General features: G+C 42.1%; 1 protein-coding gene across 1 annotated transcript; it reads right to left on the bottom strand.

The window, feature by feature from the left end:
- Window positions 1–7757: 7757 nt before the first annotated feature.
- On the bottom strand, window positions 7758–8894 carry LOC124269148 (gibberellic acid methyltransferase 1-like). The gene has a single exon (XM_046704167.1). It carries the CDS (start codon window positions 8892–8894, stop codon window positions 7758–7760), a length of 1137 nt encoding a protein of 378 aa, XP_046560123.1.
- Between the last annotated feature and the right edge of the window lie 15416 nt (window positions 8895–24310).

Genomic DNA, 24310 nt, shown 5'->3' with positions numbered 1-24310 from the left:
GTCAGGGAGTAAGCATGCGCTCTAACCAGTCCCATGTTATCTTCGTCTGCCTGTGAACACAAATCTGTATTCACGACAATCAGAACACACATGAGCCATACGGTTATACAGCCATACGCCACGACGGCTATGTTAGTTAAAACCAAAACGGCCAGATGAAGTTTCTTATGATAACCAAAACTGAGAACGGCCAAATGAAGACAGATTAATTTTCTATACCGTGAAATTAGACCAAACCTTAAACGTTTCACTGAATACATAGGGAAATGCTTGCCATTCACAAATACTTGCGCAACAGGCAACAACAACATGGAACTATATTTTCAATCGCTTTAGCCATTTCGACATAGTGCCCAAGAGTGATAGTTTTGACATTATCCTTCCGGGGGAAAAGCCAGGCAATTGCTGACCTACTCAGGTACGGTATATATTGTATGAACAAGCAGAGTCGACAGTACATATCAGACTTTTTCATGAGCATGTGGTTTTGAATCACCATCAACCCTGTGCACTTAAAAGAACCCACGAATCCATTGGCATATGACCAGATGGTGGCCACATGAATACGTGAAAAACATCCAGTTGCGGGTACAGCTGCGTGCAGTAAACTTGGACAAAGTTCTGTGACTATGTGTCCCAGTCCACCCAGCTGTGAATGGTGCGCCTAGTGGCTGCAAGAGTTGTACAATCTGGGAGTTGAGATTAATAATATGGTGTGCCGTTGAGATTGACATCCAATGATCGAGCGGAAAAGATACCAGCGCCTTGAGCATGTACTAGTTACCTGAATATGTGCGCTATATAAATATCCTATATTATTAATAATAATGATAACAGGTGTTAACGCTGACGACAAAAGGTGGAAACGTTCTTTGAGTATTTTGACAGTGCTTGTGTTTCTCATGAAACTTCCTCCAGGTATCATATTTGAAGTATCATCACCAAATACTTTGAAAAATGGAAAACATGTTTCTTAACATAAGTGACCGCCTCCATGGTGTAGTGGTTAGAGCGTCCGCCCGGAGAGCGTCAGTATAATGTGTTTGAGTGGGGTAGTCATGCTTCACTGCGGCATGGTATCTCAGTGGGCTAGCACTATAAAACCAGCTTCAGTCTGGGCTAGCACAAGCAGCCGCACATACACATACACACGCATGCACGTCGTCATATGAGCGAAATGTTTTCAAGGACGACGTTAAACCCAATTTCACCTCACCTCTTAACACAAGTGAGTGAGTATAGTTTTAGCAATGTTCCAGCAATATCATAGCGGGGACACCTGAAACGGGTTTCACACAGTGTATGCATGTGGGAAATCGAACCGAGATCTTTGTCTTGACAATCCAACGCTCTAACCACTGGGCTACCCCGACGAGATCCTCAGCATTAACGTTTATGATATGAGAAGAAATGACAGTGATGAGATACTCACAAGATTACAGCAAGTCACCAGGCCGCCACTGCCAAACGCATTCGCTATTCGCCGGAAAAGGTCGTAAGGGTGGTCGTTGTAGGTAGCAAAGTCTATTGTCTGTGCCACCCCTCCGGTCAGGGACAGGTAGGCGTCGCTTGGCCAACCCCCTTCAACAACGCTGTAAGATCCGTGGAGCCTAAAGCCGAGGTGCCAATGATAGGTAGTTCAAGGAGAACAAACAGATAGGCAGAGCTAATTTTTAATGCAGGTTTTAGCCACGCTTTCACATTCGCATTTACAGGCACTCGTGGCTACAAGGAAGGAAACAAGCTTTCCTATTCGACAATAGCACGCAAGCGTCCTCGTACTTTAACTATAATAGCTCAGGGCAAAAGTGTACTTTATAACACAAAACATGGTGGTAGAGCGAAGTGTATTTCTCTTCTGAGATGCCAAATAATTTAATACACAGGAATTAATCGAGGCAGAAAACTAACAGAAAAGCGATGGTGTCGGTGACCTAAATTAACAAGTCTTGTTCGGGGCTAACTGACGGACTCTTTCAGTGACGTTTCCGTCGAAAAAAGTAGGAAACGGGATTCTACGGAATTAGTTTACAGACGAGGTACTTTACCAAGGGTACGTTTGATTACGAGGGGGCAGGCGAGAATGGCGTAGTGACGTCAATACAGTGTGATGTAATGCAAAAACTTTATCGCCTGTTCAAGTACTGTCGGCGGTTTTGATCTTTTAGCGAAGCACCTTATCAAAATGAATTACATTAATATAAAAGGTGCCGACACACCTTGCAAGGGCCTTTTCCAGCAGGGAGACCCACACCTCGCAGGAGAGAGAAGGAGCGGCAGCCCCAAACAGGGACACTGATTTCCTCCTGAACGGCAATAAATCATCAGTGTAGATGTCCACCAAATCCCCAAACCGCGACATCCTGCAGTGGAAGACTCCATCCGTTCTGGGAGTATAGGACATTTCGTTGATCACCTTAAAAAGAAAGTCATCCCCGAGTTTCAGTGACAGATTCAACGATTTTTCAATGCTATTTTACCTGTTATGCAAATGGAATCTGTGCTGTTGGTAACCTCGTAATTTGTGGTAATGCATACTTTCATCCAACCATATCACGACATCAATAAGGCCTGAGTCCACGATAAGGAATTGACTCCATGCCTTTGGCATGACGAGAGAATCACACTTCTACGTCATTATATATCACACTTATAAACAGAAGTAGTTCAGAGTATTGACAATGAGGTCAGCGTCATGTTACTGTCATGTCTCTGGTTTTCTGCATGACAATCAATGTAACTGGTAATGCGGGATGTTAAAGGGGCGGTGGGGTAGCCAAGTTGGCTATTCGTTCGCTCGTCACGCCGAAGGCCCGGGTTCAATTCCCAACACGGGTACAATGTGTGAAGCCCATTTCTGCTGCCTCCCGCCGTGATATTGCTGGAATATGGCTACAAGCGGATTAAAACCAAACTCACTCACTCTAATTGTTAAAGTCTATAAAAACCATATGCACAGACCTTTCGTCGAAGAACTGGATTCTCTGCTATGTTTGCAACCATCGCTAAAAACCAACATGTTCCAAACCTGCGTTGGTTTATATCACCTCTCTCAGTTTGACACACGTCATCGCAACCCAGTTACGTAGGTCGACGTTCATGCTGTTGATCATTGGACTATCTGGTCCAGACTCGATTATGTACAGACCACCCTGATATAGGTCGAATATATAACATGAACTATACCAGCATACGCGTGTCTCTCTCTCTCTCTCTCTCTCTCTCTCTCTCTCTCTCTCTCTCTCTCTCTCTCTCTCTCTCTCTCTCTCTCTCTCTCTCTCTGTGTTTTATAATGTAATTGTGTTTATAACTTTTTAAGTCACAATATGGCTGAAATATTTAACTCACTCACTCACTCTTCGGCGTGACGAGCGAACGCTTTAACCACTATTTGCATCTTCAGACAGCGTTTCCAGCAATGAATCTTTTATTGCAACACCGTTCAATTTGAGTAATAGAACGCTTGTAACACATTATAAATACTTACATGTGGCCTCTTCCATTCTAGCAAACACACTTTTTGTTCAGTTTAATTTTCATTGGTCGAGGAAAGTCTGGGTCTGTCCACATTTTACCTTTGGCAACTACTGGACGTTGTGGCTTGTGTGGATCTGATCTCGGTTGAAGGAATATTTTGGTGTAATACTTCAGGCGTGAACCAAGAGAATCCTGGATGTACTGCTTGTCAGACGGATTGTAGGGATCTAAGTCATCCACAACGTCGGTGTCCGTATCTTCGAAGTCATCGTCCTCTTTATCATCATTTTTATCATCGTGTTTGTTGTCAAACTCTTTTTCGCAATACTTATCAGACGCCTCTGGACAAAAGCATTCCATACTGTAAATAAGACAAAATCCTGTAACAAAATTAGTTTGGTTTAAATAATGGATACATGTTGATTATTTGAAGCGTTATATTGGGGCCCTCCTCTCGTAATTACCATGAAAAAGAAATATTTTCGGATTAAGTTAAGAAAACTATTGGGATAACATCAACTGCAGGGCAAAAACAAGCTTGATGGTGGCTAATATGAAAATTAAGAAACAAGAAATAGTTCTTTGATCATAATATATTAATACTGTGTTATTATATTATATGTTATATATATACACGAGTTTGCAATGGTTCGGAGACCTTTTTCAGCCTGGTAACATTGTCTTAACGTTTGAAGGTTTTGTCTTACGTGCATACCTTCTTGTCCCCGGCAGGTCTTTCTTGAGCATCAATAATCCCTTCAGATGCAAAACATCGACAACATTTGTGTCTTAAAATGACACTGTATCTGCAAAGGAGGAAGGTGCTAAAGTCAATAGGCAAAACCTTTAGGTCATGAAACCCCGCACATTTAAATTCACTGCGAAGTTTATTTGTTTTGATAACTAATTTTCGACTTTACATATGTTGCTTTTGGGATTACACTTTCTCAGTTAAGTACAGATTCTAGTACCTGGATGGAACTCAGCCATCAAGATACAAGAATAGGGAGGGTCTCAACCCAACAAGGTACTAGCATCGGGTGGTCTCAACTCTACAAGGTATTAGAATCAGGTGGTCTCAACTGACCAAGGTGCTTGAATCGGGTGGGTGTCAACACAAGCAAGGTACCAGAATCAGGTGGTCTCAACTGACCAGGGTGCTTGAATCGGGTGGGTCTCAACCCAACAAGGTATTAGAATCGGGTGGTCTCAACTGAACAGGGTGCTTGAATCGGATGGGTCTCAACCTAACAAGGCATTAGAATCGGGTGGTCTCAACTCAGCAAGATTCTTGAATCGGGTGGGTGTCAACACAAGCAAGGTTCTAGCATCGGGTGGTCTCAACTCAACAAGGCATTAGAATGGGGTGGTCTCAACTCAACAAGGTGCTTGAAGCAAGGTACCAGAATCGGGTGGTCTCAACTCAACAAGGTGCTTGAATCGGGTGGGTCTCAACCCAACAAGGTATTAGAATCGATTGGTGTCAACTCAACAAGGTGCTTGAATCGGGTGGGTGTGAACACAAGCAAGGTACTAGCATCGTGTGGTCTCAAATCAACAAGGTACTAGCAACGGGTGGGCTCTACCCATCAAAGTACTAGCAAAGTACATTTGACCGTTTTGTAAATGACATTGTGTATTCATACTACGGTACGGTATGTACCACATTGGTCACAATACCTGTGATACAAAGCTGCCGTACACAGTGAAGTCCTTTGTGTAGCACCAACAAACAGCCCGGAGCTCTATACCCCTTAGTCATACAACGGGGACCGTCACTCACATCTCCCAAAGAGAAATTGCCCCATACTTTATTCACTGGTGTAAGTGGTTTCAGATCGACAATTGGTTATAGAAAACCCGTGGGCGGTGTTGATTTCCAGCGCTGGCTAGACGAAGGCATGAGATCCAACACCAATCAACAACAACGCCGTTTTTGTATGGTACTGATATTACCAGCGTTGAGGTCCCCCACGCACGCGCGGGAACGACGATGTTGTAATGATGATGCCTGTTTAGAGGTCGTTGCACTAACACTGCCACATTTCAAAAGTACTAACAGGGGTTTAATTGTAGCGTGTAGAACGCTTTGTTTAAGGAACACAACTTGAACCTACTATACCTTTCCATCATGTTCTGCAACAAGACTGTCACTGTTGATATATGCACAAACTGCATGGCGTTCGTCAATGACTCACCGTGAGTTTATATTCATAAAAAGACAAAAGCACACAAGGCCGAGGTTCGTTTGTTTGATGAATATGCTATTACATTCATCTTCAATATTATTATTGTTGTTGTTTTTGAAGATGTCCGTGAAAGACTACGTGCAGTAACCAATGGTCCTTAAACATAATTGAGACAAGTGTCTTGGCACTAAAGACCGTAGAAAAAGATCGTAGAATTTAATCCTAATCTTTATAGATTTGTCTGCTAAGCACTTCCCTGTATGACCTCCTTTGCAGCAGCACGTGTCTGTTCTTACACATTTGGGGCGGCGGGGTAGCCTAGTGGTTAAAGCGTTGGTTCTTCACGCCGAAGGCCAGGGTTCGATTCCCAACATGGGTACAATGTGTGAAGTCCATTTCTGGTGTCACCGCCGTGATATTGCTTGAATCTTGCAAAAAGCCGCGTAAAACTAAGCTCACTCGTACATATTTTAGTTCTCCACAGATATCTCCCAACACTGGCAATGCAAACATATTTACAATGGAGTCACGGTTTATTTAGGTCGAATACGCTCATGCTTAAAAGCTTGTGAATGGTAATACGTATACTATATAATAGGCAATGCCTGTACGCTAGTGCGTACATGTAGCAGATCAGCGTGCCCCTTAACGTATTGCATACGTTGATATGAATTGCCATATGGCAATAGACAGAAATACCGTTACAATCATCCTGTGGCGCCAACAACGTTACATTGTCCAACTGCAATATTTGTAGTGGTTTGTGTTTTCATTAATTATTGTTGTATTTGGCATTACTGAAATAGCAGCCATATCACGATTATAAGTTGTGACGTAAATGCATGAGTCACGTGTGTAACACTTGCTGAAAAAGCTGGAACACAGGTGACTGTCACACAACAAACAGCGAGTGAGTTTAGATTTAGCAATATTCCAGCTTTATGTCGGTGGTCTGCAAAAAAATCGAGTCTCCACCAGACAGTCCAGTGATCAACAGCATGAGGATCGTTCTATACAACTGAGATGCGATGACACGTGTCAACAAAGTCAGCGAACCTGTCCACCCGACTCTGTTAGTCGACACTTACGACAAGCATAAGTTAATGAAGTTCAATTTTAATCCGGATCTTCACGTGTCGCAACAAACAACAGAGAGAGAGAGAGAGAGAGAGAGAGAGAGAGAGAGAGAGAGAGAGAGAGAGAGAGAGAGAGAGAGGAGAGAGACAGTATACGTGGTTGTGACATAAGTTACGCCTCCCAAAGAATATATCATGTTACGCCTCCCAAAGAGTCATGTAAAATAGCTCGTAATATTCCTATTTCCTATAACACTAGACGTCTAATAGGGAGATCATATTCACAACATGATTGTATCACTGTAATATGCGACATTGAAAGGAACTTACGTATTATAGCACCGATTAATCCTGTCTCTCTCCACAGCCGTACTAGTACTGACTTACACACTGTGCGACGAAGGTTGCCAACACTTTAAGACTAACAAAAGCAACGAAACGGAGCTCGTTATGAAACCACTGTACCCATTGAAAGGGAGACACGATATAACTATACTTCGCCAGTCCAACGGGAATCCCTGAATGAACCTTTCTATGAATGTCTTGGTCATTCCATGTATATAGCCAAGCTGATAATCGTTATGTTCTGAATACATGTATTACACCTGTGAAGATTCAGGTTGACTGGTCTTCAGCAACCCACGATTGTCGTGAGAAGCAAATGAGGGTCGTGGAAGAGGGTCGTGAGGCAGGCACAGCCTTGTTGACTTGATAGAGGCATGCCGTATCCTTGTTACGTATGCCGTATCCTTGTTACGTATGCCATACCCTTGTTACGTATGCCGCATCCTTGTTACGTATGCCGTATCCTTGTTACGTACAGCGATGGTCATGATGTCAACCACGTGGTTGTCTGGTCCAGTTTCGTTAATTTACAGACTGCGGTCATACAGCTTGATTTCTTGTGTTTGGTGTACAACATCTATGTAATAGATAATTCGAACTTTAGTTCTTGACTAAAATATTACTATACCTTTGTTAAGAGTTAACGCCACACCCTTATATTGTGTATTTTTTACACCTTCTTGATCAAAGCATATGCTGTATAAAAGTCATTCTTATAGAGTTCAGGATTCATTGTTGCAAGTTCCATGATGACATTGGCGTACAAATCATCGACAATTTGTTTCTTTTCTTTCAGTGATCGAGTGTCTGAGAGACCTGCCATGAAGCTGTGGTTGCTCCAGTTCCGGTAGGCCGACACCATCATTTCGGCAAACTCCTCCCTGTCGTCAATTCCCTCCTCGTATTTCTTCTGTTTCCATGAAGAATAGTAAATGTTTTTGTTTAAAATTATTTCGGATAACAAAAGACGCAGTCCTGATGCTGTGATCTGGGAATTCTCTGCTTCGAATGGCTCTCGCATTTGCAGAAGATTCCTCAAACAAAACGAGATATTTGTTTTAATAAATTCTTGTCTTGTGATTTTGCAAGAGACTGTGAATGATTTCCATATGTCTGTCATCAGAGTCACTAACGTTTCTCCAGAAAACCTTACTTGACAAGTCTTTTGATCCATATAAGCAGCAGGCGCACCAACAAAAAGTACCCCACCTTCTTTCAATTCCCTACTCCTCATCAGCAAGAATTTCTCCCAGTCCATTTGGGCCTGTTTCCTCAATGCTTCTTTTTCTTCCTCAAGGCTGTCGTTACAAACGTAGATGGAGTCCCTATAAACTGTGGGCGGTTGAGACAGCCAGTGTACGGACATCATGCACATGATGAAATGCATGGAATCAGAAGGTACACATTGTTTGTAGAAGTCTGTTCCACAAGCAAAAGCATACACGTTGTCCATCGACAAGAGGTAGGATGGCGGCTCGGGAATAATTCCTGTCAAGCGTCGGAAGAGTGAGTTGAAATCATTTCTACCTTGATCTTCATGAATAACCTGAAACTGGGTATCAGGGCCGTGTCGTTCTTTAAGGAATTCTAATAGTCTCCCAAGAAAGACCATGGAACTACCACCGTCTGCTGTGCCATAATCTCCTATGCTGAACACTGAACCTTTTGGAAAAGGAATGGAAACGGCTAATTTGAAAACTTTGGAGTGTATTGGCTCTATATATCCAGCATGCAGTTTTCCAAGAGTGGCTCCATAGCTTCCAGATCCACTTTCTCCATAAGGAACAAACATGGCTGCTTTTGGCATTGTTGGAGAATATCTTGCAGACGTTGATACATTGACAGTTGAACTGAGTAATCTTGAAGACATGTCTGATGGTTGAACTGGGCGACACACACTCTTGATTTGGTTCAGTTGTTATACTTTTCCGTCAGCTGAAAATGAATGTTAGATAAGGTGTAAATCACAATCGCTTACATTCAAGAGTAACCAATGGCTATAGTACATTATATTTGGGGACAGAAATAAGTTCAAATAACAGCTGATGAAGATACACTTCAGAAGCTACAATCATACGCCTGTCAGTGTCATGTCGTGTACCTGGCAGGAACGTCTTGTCTGTCGCTGTGACATGGCTTGAAATGTGCACTTCTATGTTCTTAATTGAAATATCAATGAAGATTAAGATTGAAATTGGTCTAGAGAAGCAGAGCATATCGTAAAAGGTCATTGACTGGATCAGGCCGTGAGGCAAGATGACTTGGATTACGTATGTATTGTATCCAAGTTCGATGGATTATGGTGTCAATATCAGTGTTATCTCGTCCAAAGTCGATTATTTATAGGTCACTGTCCTACAGCCTGAATATTTCGGAGTGTTTCTTTATACAATAAACACACAATCTTGATTTAAACATCCCCTAACTTGAATAGTGTGCAATAGCTACAAGAATCATAATACAGATCCTGTCATGCTTTTAACCGCAAGCTGATGTACAATTCTGACTAAGACAAGCATTCAGAGAAGAGAAAAACTTACCTGTTCCTTTCCACGTACGCGTAGACACGATATCTCTGTGTATATGTATGGCAGGTGTCACTGACCTATTCATAGGTGATCTTAAAATTGGGTGCACAGGCACGTCAAGAACCCTTTCCTCACCCCTTCTCGCTCCCAACTTACACGATAGACACGTAATTCTAACGGTGAGGGATCCATTCCAGCGTTCTAGGGTTCACCAATGGCTTTGGCATTGATAAATATATAATATACTCTAAAAAAAAATAAACTTGACATGCTGTTTTCGAGTTTACTTACTGAGTGCATATAACTGATTTAAACATGACATCATTGCTCAGTTACAGTAAAATCATCACTTTACATATGAGCATGCTTGGCAGCGGTGACCCATAGAAGAAAGGAGATGCCGAATGCTGTCTTGAGGAACGTTTTGATACACTTGCTGAAGTGCTGTGTGCAGTTCTGGTTGTGTCTGCGGTGGCGGATTACGCTGGCGCAATCGTGGATCACAAGTTCCCCACAGGTGTTCAATGGGGGACAAATCCGGTGATCGAGTAGGCCAAGGTAACAACTGAACATTGTTTAGCTTGAGGAAGACCTGTCCAACACGTGCAACGTGAGGACGAGCACTGTCATGCTGCCACATCATGCTGCGATGTCCGTGCTTGTAAACGGCCGATGGCGTTGTGTCGTTGAGCTTCTGTCAGTCTTTTCATTCTCTTGTCGTCAATAGTGGCTCAAAGCAATGCATGTAGAGTACCATTGATGTGGCATTTTAAAGCCTACAGGCATAAGCTTCAGCTCAGGGTGATACACAATTTCATGATGCTCGTGCATTTCATGTAGGGAGCGTTTTAGCGACTCACTACAGACGTCAGTGTAACGTTACGTTTTTGTAAAACGTTTCTTTTCAAATGTTTTGTGGTCGGCAATCATTCCCCACATGCTGGGCTTCAGCATGGATTGGTTTGTGTCAAATATTTTCCTAAAATTCAAATTTGTCCTATGTCAAGTTTCTCTTTTTGAGAGTATATATAAATACTATGTGTTTCACGATTAAAATGCCATAGTACATGTGAATCGTTTCGTTGAGTGGTATGTCATTGAGGGGTTATTGCTGGGAGATGACTCATGGGAAGATTGCAGAAGAGGAACGTCGTCGTGAGTTTGGAATAATGGTGTTTGCCGTTTGTGTGCACATACTATAACATGCAGATGCACATCAAACTATAAAAATATTTTGTGTATATTCCACACGCTATTAAATGAAAAATACCATGACACAACAGGTCCACATATTCTGATAGCTTAAAATCTTAAGCTACAGATTGTAACTATATCCAAAAGTCACATGTTTAGTTATAAATTGCCAGGCAAAGAACGTACTCAAGCATTTTCGATAGTGATTGAAATAAAATAACGAGAAAGTGTTATTGGATGATGACGTACTTGATAGGGGTATCAGAGTTGTTTTTTAGACCTTACGTTTGCAGTGTTTTGGCGACCGTTTGTAGTCCACAACTGTGATATTCCTGAAAATATGTCACAAATCTCGGTATCACACCAGCTTCATGTTCGTCAAGTTATGGAATTTCTTTCATACAGACAATAGGCAAATGCTCCTTTTGCGCCATTGTCAAACATTCTGGTTAAAAGAATATACTTAGAATAAAAGTATCAACGGATGATGAAATCTGATTGGAATCTTTGACCACTGTTTAATCAACTGTCATGGTATCTGAAAGACGTGCATACGAATCTGTGATGACAAAGTATGCGCTAGGCAGAGGCTGTGAGGGCACCAACCTACTGACTATCAGAGTGAGCTGAAAATGTATTCATACAGTTAGTGTAACGGTCTGTCGTTGGACGAAATTTTTATCCCATGATTATAGATCGCAACACAGCTTGGTGTCCAATAGTTTTATTTACGGAGACCTGTCGTGGCCTCGTAAAACATTGAGGATTTAAAAATAATTCGCAAATTGTGTCAATTTTAAACTACAATCGCAAGGAGAATCACACATATCCTGAGGACACAACTGGCACCGCACCGTATCGCATCCAATATGCCATGTACTTCCTTTCCACTTCCGCTGAAAGGGGACGTAACTCGCACAACCACATACCGCGAACAATTTACCTACATTTACAGTTAGTTTTGATGAAATACCACTGACTGGCTGTTATTCTGACAAAATGTGTTAAATGTACTACAACTGTGTTAAATGTACGCAAGATGGTACCACACAGCACTGTGTAGCCTGCTTTACCAAATCATGGTTATGGTACTCTAGTACGCTTTAAGTGAAGCTGATCAGTGTTCCCTCTTCGTATTGCATACGTTGATATGAACTGCCGTATTGCAACAGACACATACGGTTGCAACTGCAACGTTTGTGGAGGTTTGTGTATTCATTAGTTATTGTTGTATTTGGCATATATAAATAGCATCCACATCGTGAGAAACTTCTTGTCCATTACACATTATGTCATTGAAGAAAATCAAATCAAATGAACAGACAATCAAGAATTAGTTTACTATATCGAAGACAGATATCGAAACACAATCAGAAAACACATCGCCTGCAATTAGGGGCAGACCGTAGGACACAATTAAAACAGAACTATAAGCTGTGACATAACTGAGACACGCTTTTAGCACTTGCTGAAAATGCTGGAATAACGATGACTGCCACACATAAAAAGTGAGTGAGTAAGTGAGTTTACTCTTGCGCCGCACTCAACAATATTCCAGGTATATATCGACGATGTGTAAATAATTGTGTCTGGACCAGACAATCTAGTGATCATGAGGATCGATCTACGCAATTGAGATTTCCGTTAGTCCCATGTGTGTGTGTGTGTGTGTGTGTGTGTGTGTGTGTGTGTGTGTGTGTCCTTGGTGTCCAATGTTCATTCGTGGTTGTGACGCATGTTACACCTCCCAAAGAATATATCATGTTAAATAGTCATGTTATACTTCCCTTCAACGTCTAATAGGGAGATCATAGGCACAACATGATTGTATCTCTGTGATATGCGACACTGAAAGGAACTTACGTATTAAATCACTGATTAATATTGTCTCTCTCAACAGCCGTCCTAGTATTGACTTTCACACTGTCCGACGAAGGTTGCAAAACACTTTAAGACTCACAAAAGCAACGAAACGAAGCTCGTAAAGAAACGACTGTACTCACTGAAAGGAAGACATGATATAATTGTAGTTCGCCAGTCAAACGGGAATCCCTGTATGAACCTTTCTTTGAATGTCTTGATCTGTATAGCCAAGCTGCTGATTGTAATGTTCTGAATACATGTATCGGTCTTCATCAACCCACGATTGTCGTGAAGCAGGCATGCCTTATCCTTTTTACGTACAGTTGACTGTATTGATTTTTCAGTCACAAGGGATAAATATTTTAATGTCAAAAAAATCACCAAAATCTTTTATAATGTAAATTATCATTGAATCATTGTTTTCGTAAAGAAAAATAATTATTAGTTATATTTTGATTATATGAATTGTAAATAAATCAATGGCATTTTTAACTTGGTAGATTGAAATAGTAGCTGCGATTGTTAGTGGCTGTATCTTCAAAGGGATTTGAAGTATTGTAAAATTATTGTACTCCTGAGAGGATATTCCCAAAACCTTCAAAGTAAATTTAATCTCTCCACTCTTTTTAATCGTAGAATATGTGTCATTTTAATGTATTGCTAGAGTTGTCTGAATTGCTAGCAACTGACGGGATGGTCTAAATCTAGCTAAGGTCCATGCATGAAGCAAATGTACCGTAACTCCCCATGGTCTCTAGTATTTTGATCTACCTTCAGTTGTTGGCAATCTATAGTCTTTTTTTAAATTGTATTGTTCACTTTAATAATATCGTTTTAGGACAACATTCTAGTTTTACTTTGACATCTGTGATACACTAGTAGTTTACTGTTTTTCATCAATATGGCCGAAGTGATGATAAATATTAACTCACTCACTGTTACGTACAGCGGTGATCATGATGTCAGACAGGTGGTTGTCTGGTCCAGTTTCTTTAATATACAGACTGCGGCCATACAGCTTGAATTCTTGTGTTCAGTGTACAACATCTATGTAATAGATAATTCGAACTTTATTTCTTGACTAAAATATTACTATACCTTTGTTAAGAGTTAACGCCACACCCTTATATTGTGTATTTTTTACACCTTCTTGATCAAAGCATATGCTATATAAAAGTCATTCTTAAAGAGTTCAGGATTCATTGTTGCAAGTTCCATGATGACATTGGCGTACAAATCATCGACAATTTGTTTCTTTTCTTTCAGTGATCGAGTGTCTGAGAGACCTGCCATGAAGCTGTGGTTGCTCCAGTTCCGGTAGGCCGACACCATCATTTCGGCAAACTCCTCCCTGTCATCAATTCCTTCCTCGTCTTTCTTCTGTTTCCATGAAGAATAGTAAATGTTTTTGTTTAAAATTATTTCGGATAACAAAAGACGCAGTCCTGATGCTATGATCTGGGAAGTCTCTGCTTCGAATGGCTCTCGCATTTGCTGAGTATTCCTAAAAAAACCCGATATATTTGTTTTAATAAATTCTTGTCTTGTGATTTTGCAAGAGACTGTGAATGATTTCCATATGTCTGTCATCAGAGTCACTAACCTTGCTGCAGAAAACCTTACTTGACAAGTCTTTTGATCCATATAAGCAGCAGGCGCACCAACAAAAAGTACCCCACCTTCTTTCAATTCCCTACTCCTCATCAGCAGGAATTTCTCCCAGTCCACGTGGGCTTGTTTCCTCAAAGCTTCCTTTTCTTCCTCAAGGCTGTCGTTACATACGTAGATGGAGTCCTTATAAACTGTGGGCGGTTGAGACAGCCAGTGTACGGACATCATGCACATGATGAAATGCATGGAATCAGAAGGTACACATTGTTTGTAGAAGTCTGTTCCACAAGCAAAAGCATACACGTTGTCCATCGACAAGAGGTAGGATGGCGGCTCGGGAATAATTCCTGTCAAGCGTCGGAAGAGTGAGTTGAAATCATTTCTACCTTGATCTTCATGAATAACCTGAAACTGGGTATCAGGCCCGTGTCGTTCTTTAAGGAATTCTAATAGTCTCCCAAGAAAGACCATGGAACTACCACCGTCTGCTGTGCCATAATCTCCTATGCTGAACACTGAACCTTTTGGAAAAGGAATGGGAAACGGCTAATTTGAAAACTTTGGAGTGTATTGGCTCTATATATCCCGCATGTAGTTTTCCAAGAGTGGCTCCATAGCTTCCAGATCCACTTTCTCCATAAGGAACAAACATGGCTGCTTTTGGCATTGTTGGAGAATATCTTGCAGACGTTGATACATTGACAGTTGAACTGAGTAATCCTGAAGACATGTCTGATGGTTGAACTGAGTGACTCACACTCTTGATTTGGTTCTGTTGTGTTAGTTTTCTGTAAGCTGAAATGAAGAAATGTGAGATAGGACGAGTATCACAATCGCTTCAAGAGTAACCAGTCGCTGCAATGTATTATATTTAGGGACAGAAATAACAGCTGATAAAGATACACTTCAGAAGCTACAATCATACGCCTGTCAGTGTCCTGTCGTTTACTGGCTCGAGCGTCTTGTCTGTCGTTGTGACATGACATGAAATATGTACTTATATTTACAAAATTAAAACATCAATGAAGATCAAGATTAAGATTGGTCTAAAGGAGCAGGGCATGTCGTAAAAGGTCATTGACTGAGGCTAGATGAGTTGGGTTACGCATGTCGCCGTATCTCAGTTGCACAGATCAATGTTTATGGTTATCATTCACAGGTTGCTGTCATACAGCAAAAATATTGTAACTTGCTCCTTTAAACAAGAAACAAGCCATACTTGAACAATCACAGTCATATTTAACTTGGATGGTGTACAAATGTTTAATAGTGTAAAAATGGAGAGGTCTGAATGACAAGCATTCAAACTAAGCAGAAAAACTAACCTGTTCCTCTGCAGGTAAGTGTAGACTATACATCTACGCATATATGTCGAGCAGGTGTCTCGGACTATTTATTTGCGATCATGAAATGTTATGCACTCTCACGTCCAGAACCCTTACATAATGAACACATACTATGTATAGGAATGCTGTAGTATATCAAATCGTTTCGTTGACTGAGATTGCTAACTGGGAGAGGACTGATTGGAGTTAGTAAGTGAGTGAGTGAGTGAGTGAGTAAATGTAATGCACAGTCACGTCCAGAGCCCTTGCACAATGGACACATACTTCTTATTTGTATGGTTCCATACCTACTTTTAAGGTTCACCAATGACTTTGGCATGGATAGATAAAGATTGAAAGATTATGAATGCTTTAGTGTATTATGTCGTTTCGTTGAGTGGTGTGTAACTAAGAGATTGCTAACTGGGAGATGACTAATCTAAACATTGCCAAAGAAGACCATCGTTATGAATATGGCCACGCCCATGTGATATTTCTGATAGTTTGTGGGAAATACATAAAAAACAATTACTTAACTATGGTTTCAATGTTATACAAAGGCAAAGGGCGTTTACAGGTGGTGCTCTCTCTCTCTCTCTCTATATATATATATATATATATAGAGAGAGAGAGAGAGAGAGAGAAAGAGAGAGAGAGAGAGAAACACGTGATTTCTGCAGGTGTAAAGGCAACATGGCGTGTATGTGATGAGATATTAGAGTTTATATGTAACCTGGGAGCGCTGTACAATCAATATTTAGTGTACCCTAGATTGGACACAACGTCGTATACCTCCGCCATTCATCGTATCCGTTGCAGAGGAAAATGTCGCCATTTCTGGTGCAAAGCTGCTTCAAACTCAGGTAGATTTTGAACAGGTGATACAGGTGTTTCTATCTGTCGTCCTATAAAGTCCTAAATGTGCTCCAGGAGGTTCAGACATGGACTTATGGCTACCTCCAAGCTCCCAAACGCCCATCACTTACATGAAAAATAAATCGGCTTTCGTCAGAACAATGTATTCTCAGATTCAGGCTATGCCATGGTAAACACCAAGCCAAACGTACTTTTTGGTTATGATCGCTCGAAGAGGACACCTGTGCTCTTCTAGAGTTACAACCGGCTCTCTTCTCGTAGATGATTGTAGGCAGTGGTGCTTTAGAGCAGTGTGGCAGATGGTTTACGTCGACTGGGCCTCAGTATTGCCCAGTCTTCATGATCGGACGTCACCCTGGGTCGTCCAGAACGTGGGCGATCCTTCACCTCATTGCTTTCCCTGTATGTTCTGACCACACGACTGACCACTGTGTAAGGGACATTGATTTTCCGACCAGTTGCTTAAAAGGAAATACCGGGATTGTGCATACCTATCATTTGTTATCTCCTCCATCTGATAATCCTCTGCGTACTATAGTCGCAGGATCATGTTTGAAGATTGTAACCTACGCAGATTAAATACTGACAGTGGAACGTGCACGAACTGCACGTGTGAAAACCTCATGGTTTTGCTTCTGGAAATGCTGCACAGGGTTTGTGTGGGAGACACTTCCCACCACTTGCAACAATTTCTTAAATGAATATTATTATCGTCATACACGGGCTGAATTTGGTCAACATGTTTGGGGGTTCTTAACCTTTTTCCCAGGGGTTTACTAGGCCGAAACTTAACTACCTCATAGTTAAATAAATAGTGTTCTCGTTTTCACCGCCGTTTCCTTTGGTTAATACATGACTGAATGAACATTCATTGCCAACGTCTATTTATGTAGGCATAACATTTTTCACAATACTTATTGTCATTACTTATTTGGCAAGGTTCATTTGAAGGAATGTTTCTGACATAATAGACATAAACTTTAACTTTACCATTAGTAGCGCTTTGTATCTGATGTCTTGAATCAGCGACACCTGCTGTTCATGAAGCAAGCAGCACATCACACTTACATTCCAGCAGGAATAGTGTGAGTTATATACGGTAGCTTCAGACATTGAGATACTCAATCACTACTTTTAGAAGCTAGCCCCCAAATTTGGTGTAACATATGTAACGTATGCAATATGTTCGATGACACTTCTTCTGTAAAGTAATATTCTAGTACATTTCCCAAAGCGATGGCGACGCTTATCTCCTTCAGTGATCATACGCTTGTTTCAAAGATTAAGTGGTACATGTTTAAGTACCAACTCTAGCACGGTGAAACTGCGAATGGCTCATTAAATCAGTAATGGTTCTTTAGACGATTCACTTCCACAGTAATCCATTTTGTATATTTATATCCGCCCACGCCTGAGATTACGCCGAGTCTTCAACGAAACAAATTTAGATACTAAAGTAAATGTTTGTTGTCCATGGCATAACCTCCGCCATCATAGGCAGCATAAGGACAAACCAGAACCAAGGAAGAGATGGATCATATGAATCCATTCACCTTATGATTTTGGAACAAGAAACGTCGCGTTAATTCACATTACGTCTCTATACGAATATAAAACTGCGACTTTCTTGCTGCTGTAAAGATGGGATGAAATAGATTCTTTTTATGATACGGTGGGGACATGTTTTGGACCAAAACATTTCTTATCAAGTTTAGTCTTCAGTCAAAATGAACAGGGCTCACCTTTTCGCTAACACTTATTATCATGGCTGTTTGAGAGTGATTTATAAATACTTGTTCAGTTATACAATCGACTGCTTTTAGCAAAGATTTTTACGGATGCTGACAAGGATTTTTGCTTATGTTTGCAAATCAGTCCTCCTCCTCCATACTGATGACTGAAATATTTACCGTTACACAATATTTACATGTGAGAGTTATAAATACCCCAAGGTATCTACTACTAATCTACAATCTACTCCTAGTACAGCCCCTTGATCCTTAGGGGCGGTTGGGTAACCTAGTGGTTAAAGCGTTCGCACGTCACGCCGAAGACCCGGGTTTGATGCTCCACACGGGTATAATGCGTTAGGTCCATTTCTAGTGTCCCCGCCATGATACTGCTGCAATATTGCTTAAGTTTGGGTAAAACTATATTCACACACCCATTAACCCTTGATACTCAACTTAGTATGTTGTGCACCAAATGTAAGAACAATGACAGACATGATGACCCTTCCACAAGTGTATATGTTGGCTGGGAAACGTGAGAAGGTTGAGGGTTTGGGGTCAAGGGATTTGGGATCATCTCTGCGTCCGGGCCTTCGCCGCTATGACAGCAGTGGCACTAGGGTTAGGTCCCATACTGCCTACAGTTCCAAACTTCCTACAAAAACATTGCCCTGTAGAATAATGGAACAGCCCGAGTATCAATGAAGAAGGGGTGCTTCGTTTGGAGTAAGGGATAACTAGGGGGATTATATTAATATATATCTGTGCATCTACTTCTGTGTGTAGTATGTTTTAAGTCTTCTCATCCAATAAAGACTACAAGACAAGTGCAATGATATTGTTTTATTTTGTTTGGGAAGCAGTTAGCATGCTTATATTGTAACCTACAAAGCAGGATTAACTTAATCCTATTTGATCAAGTTTGGTAGGCTTGTTTTAACTATGTTGTTACAGGCTTTGTCTGTCTTTGTCAGATTATGTCGAATAACATGGTAAGAATTATATTGTTGAGAAGATCTCATCTTCTCTTTTAATTAAACTCCTAATACATTAGAAGGGGAACCAACTGTATCCATCACACAATGGCAAATGTTCAACGCGTTTAATTAACCACTTCTCAAGTAGGAGGACAGCAAGTTTTCTTGGCTGGGTACCGATATCGCCTCAACGTCAGACGACAGACCACAACACATTGGAAGTGTGTACATTCTGAATGCAAAGGCCGCTGTTCTACAACTGGAGACTTCATGAAATCAATAACACCGCACAACCATGTCCCAGTGGAATCTGAAGATGAGATTCGACTCCTGACACAACGTCATCGACAAACTCGCCGAATGTGGTGCCGAAATCAGGTCCGCAGACCCTTGTTTTGGTGGAGAAATGTTGTTTTTACAGATGAGTCCAGGTTTAACATTTCCCATAGTGATGGACGTCAACGTGCCTATACACGCGTGGGAGAACGTTATGCACAGGCCTGTGTCTTGGAGAGGAACGGCTTTGGTGGTGGTTCCGTGATGATTTGGGGTGGAATAACAGCACGCCAAAGAACTCCTTTGGTGATTGTTCAGGGCAACTTAACTGGTGTGGGATACAGGGATCAGATTCTTCGACCTGTTGCAATTCCTTTTCTGCAACGTCATGGCCTTGGGTTAACATTCCAAAAGGACAATGCCCGCCCTCATACGGCAAGGGTTGCTATGGATTTTGGACTCGTGATGTCATTGTGATTGACTTTTCAATTGAAATTCTCCCAACTTGTTATGGTCTCATGATCCCTCCATTACAGTTTTTATGTACCTTTGACATTGTTATCGTACTTATCAACTGGGATAATGTTTTGACAATGCACAGTTTTTTTATGTGGCTAGTATATAAACAGTGTATTGTAATATCCTTGATTTTACTGTTACAATTTACAAGATTTGTATCTGAGAATTTGGAGGTGACTTACCAGATCAGATGTTTTGGGTGGGTAATTTGGCTGAATTGTCGAATTCGGCGTCACTGTTGCTCTGAATCACCCTGGCGGCATGGATCCCTGCTTAGAATAAGGCAGGTGCAGACTTCGGAATCTATTCCAATCAGAAGGGGAATATTCCAGGGGGACTTCTTTGCTTGTTTGTTTGTCTCTAAATCCTTTGAGCTGTCTGCTCAACAGAGAGGAGGGTTACCATCCCGGACCTTCTCAGCACAGATCCCCAACACCTCTTACTCATCTCCGTTACATGAATGACATGCTCCTTGCCAAAGGAGATACCAATTTGAAACAGCAGGTTCTCCTTGTCGAGTCCTTTTCTAATGATATTGGCATGACATTTGGATCGACAAATGTAATACTCTTCATTTGAAACGTGGCAAGGTAGTTAATGGTTGAATCAGTCAAGTTACTGGGGGAGGAGAGTTATTCTTCTTGTGGAAGAACAGGCCTACACCTATCCGGGAATGCAAGTTCGAGACAAGCTCCAGAATGCCCAGATGCAAGATAAACTTCGGGCCGAGTTTTAATCCCGCTTAAAGAATATCTGGAGCTCAGAGCTAAATGCTCGAGACAAGGTCAAAGCCACCAATACCTTTGCTGTGCCAGTCCTCTCCTATTTCTTTGGAGTAGTTGATTGGACAAAACAAGACATCCAGAATCTTGACCGCCTGAGACCTGTGAAGATCCGGGGTAGAATAGGTCTTCAGCAACCCATACTTGCCGAAAAAAGGCGACTATGCTTGTACTAAGAGGCGACTAACGGGATCGGGTGGTCAGGCTGGCTGACTTGGTTGACACATGTCATCGGTTACCAATTGCGCAGATCAATGCTCATGCTGTTAATCACTGGACTGTCTGGTCCGGACTCGATTATTTACAGACCACCGCCATATAGCTGGAATATGTTGCTAAGTGCGGCGTAAAACTAAACTCACTCAGTCACTTATATACTCAGTCAAAAAAGATCCTTTCTTCAGGGCACTATAAAAGAACAAGAGATGGTAAGATGGTTAAATTGTTATTTTTTCATTGCTGAGATCTGTGTGATGTACTCGATACACTGACAGTGCCATAATCAGTTCCATTAGGCTACACCGCCGTTCCAAAACATGGGTATACAGAATGTCAAGTCACAAGAATAAAAATGCAAAATTTCTCAGTTCAATATCGTGTATGGCCGCCCGCGCATTCACCACTGCCAAACACCGTCTCCTCATCGACTGCCTGATGCTTGTGAACACGTGGTTGGGGATTCTGCGCCATTGCTCTTGCAAGGCAGCGCCAAGTTCCTGCAAATTCTGAGGTTGGTTCCTAAGACCACGAAGCCTTCTCCCAAGTGCATCCCAAACGTGCTCTATTGGATTAAGGTCAGGGGACCTCGATGGCCAGTCCATGACGTTGATTCCAGCGTTTTGAAGGAAATTTCGTGTCAACATCGCGGTATGCGGCCGAGCATTATCATGCTGGAACTGTAGACCTGGGCCATGAGCCGCCATGAAAGGAACGAGTTCAGGGGTGAGCACCTGGTCGCGGTAAGCAGCAGCTGTGAGGTTTCCACGGATGACCAGAAGTCGGGAACGGTTGTTCCCACAGAAAGCACCCACACCATGCAACTTCCGCCCCCGAATCTGTCGACTTCCTGTACACAACATTGGGCATACCGTTCACGACGTCGTCTCCAGACTCTATGCCTGCCGTCCGCGAATCTGAGGGTAAACCTGGATTCATCGCTAAAGACGACTCGATTCCAGTCTCTCTGGGTCCATCGGAGGTGACGTTGGGCCCACAGCAGACGTTGACGTTGATGAAACGGCGTCAATATTGCCCACGATATGGACGTCGAGAATGGAGATTGGCAGCCCGCAACCGATTTCGAATGGTCTGTGAGGACAGTCGACCTCTAAACATCTCAGCCCTGGTTCGTGTAGCCGGCAGAAATCTGTCACGTAGGTGACGTAGGACGATTTGACGGTCTTCTGCTCGTGACGTCACACGTGGACGACCCGACCTTGGGCGATCAGAAGTGGTGCCAGTTTGTTGTAGACGACCTCGCAAGTCATACACAGTACGACGGCTGCATCCCATTGCTCTTGCGACGTCAATAACTGATCTTCCCGCTTGCAACATGCCAACGGCACGTTCACGTTGCACATTTGACAATCGTGGCATTTCAAGTACCGTTAGAACTGTGGTTTAAAAGTGTTTTCAATTCTTGAGGCCAATGCAAACACGTGCATATGAAGAAAACTTCGATGCGAAGATCACGTGATCGACTGCACGTGCAAAACCTGATTTGGCACTAACGTCATTTGCACGACGAATGGATGGGTTTGAGTGGGTTTTGCTAACGTTTTTCTAGAGTCGAAGATAGGGATCCCATTTCGGATACATAGATGTATCATCAGAGAAAAATTATTCATTATTTTTCAAATTACATTTTAATGAAGTTTCTTTTTGACTCAGTATATATACTGAGGGCTTCCTTTTTCGCTGCTCAGGACCAGAGTCTTCACCGCCTGACCAGAAGGATCATGTCTGATAACAGAGCCCACCACCCTCGTTCCTCTCTCAATCGTTTATATATGCCAATCAATTCTGGAGGTCGGGGTTTGATTAATGTAGAGGCTCTTCATGATAGAATTCTTTTGTGTAGTTTTGCACACATTATTTATCGGATGATCCTCTGGTTACGCATGTCAAGACTCATGATGAAAGCAGCAAGGAATTCCACAGCTATCTTAAACGTGCCAAGGTTGTTGGACAAGATCTGAAATTTGAGGTTGATTTGTTGACGGCGATGTACTGCTGGACGGTACAGCGATGTTAACTAGATGAAGTCCTTCCACCAAGCTAAAGTCTGGCCAGAGTCGGTCATTTGGGGAGAAGCTTTTTGAGAAACCACTGCATCGTGTGTACATGCAGTGTTTGGAACAGAATAGCAATCCAACGGACTCCTTTGCCTGGATGTATGTGAAACTGAGGGCTTCCTTTTTGCTGCTCAGGACCAGTCACTCCCCACTCGTAAACGCCAAAGTGTGTTTCTTAAAAAAATATCAACATGAAATGCCGACTGTGTAATAAATTTACAGTGACTGCTAAACACCTTGTCAGTGGATGCCCTTCCTTGGCACCAACTGCATATCTTATACGACGTGATGGCATGGCCCGTTGCTTTTACTATCTTCTTCGCCATAACTGTGGTTTTGACTCCAAGGTCCATCCATGGTACGACCCTGAACATGTTCAGGTAGTCATGGAAAAGTATGCTTTTAAACTTCTGTGGAATAGGCCTATATACAGCCTCAGAAGAATGTCTGCCGACAAACCTGGTCTTGTCCTTTTTGATAAAGCTAATGAATTTATTCATATCATTGAAATTTCTGTCCCTTTTGACAACGATGAAATTGGCAAGATTCAGGAAAAGCATGATAAATATACGGACCTCGCTTTTGAAATGTCTGGCTTGCATCTCAAGTACAGTGTCGTAAGGCTCCCCATTCTTCTCGGTGTCCTTGGTTTGCTAACTCCTGATCTCTTGGCGAGGTTCAGGAGAGTGCCCGGGTTCTCCACCTGGGAGCACGGCTCAACTCTGGGTAACACAGAAGGCTGCAGTGTTGGGGAGTCTACATATTATCCGAAACGTTCTTGGTGGGTTCAACTACGCAGCGTTTCCTGGGAGAAGTCTGTCCGGGCTGCGTGTAGAGGGGGCAAGGGCCCTGAGCTGATGATGAGCCTTACCAGCCTGACTGTGCCAGGATCACCCGAACATTCTCTGCTGCATAATCTGTAAAATATATAGATTTATTTAGCGCCAATATCCAGACGTGTCCTCCTAAAAGGGGCTTTCGTATGAGACTGACATGTGATTCAGTCGATCATTTAGAAACTGCCATCGGTGAACAATCAATAAACAAAGATTTGATGATGGGGTACAATGCATGATGATGTATAAATACAAGTGTCAGGCAGATTAGAGTCTTATTTCGTGTTTGAAGTGCCAGTTGTGTCAAAATGTTTTAACGTTTCTTTCTTTTGTCAGACTATGTGCCGAGCATCCTTGGAGAGTTGGGAACATCAGTGAAAATCACCATCCCAAGGATGTACAAGGAGCCGGA

Source organism: Haliotis rubra, unplaced genomic scaffold (assembly GCF_003918875.1).
Source record: "Haliotis rubra isolate DU_JTF1 unplaced genomic scaffold, ASM391887v1 Scf1423, whole genome shotgun sequence".
In the NCBI taxonomy this organism is placed as follows: Eukaryota; Metazoa; Mollusca; class Gastropoda; order Lepetellida; family Haliotidae; genus Haliotis; species Haliotis rubra.
The sequence above is the reverse complement of the archived record's forward strand: the minus strand, read 5'-3'. Positions and strand labels throughout refer to the sequence as shown.

Coding starts and splice junctions, on each gene's coding strand:
- LOC124269148 (XM_046704167.1), bottom strand. CDS start 8,894: ATGCCAAAAGCAGCCATGTTTGTTCCTTATGGAGAAAGTGGATCTGGA.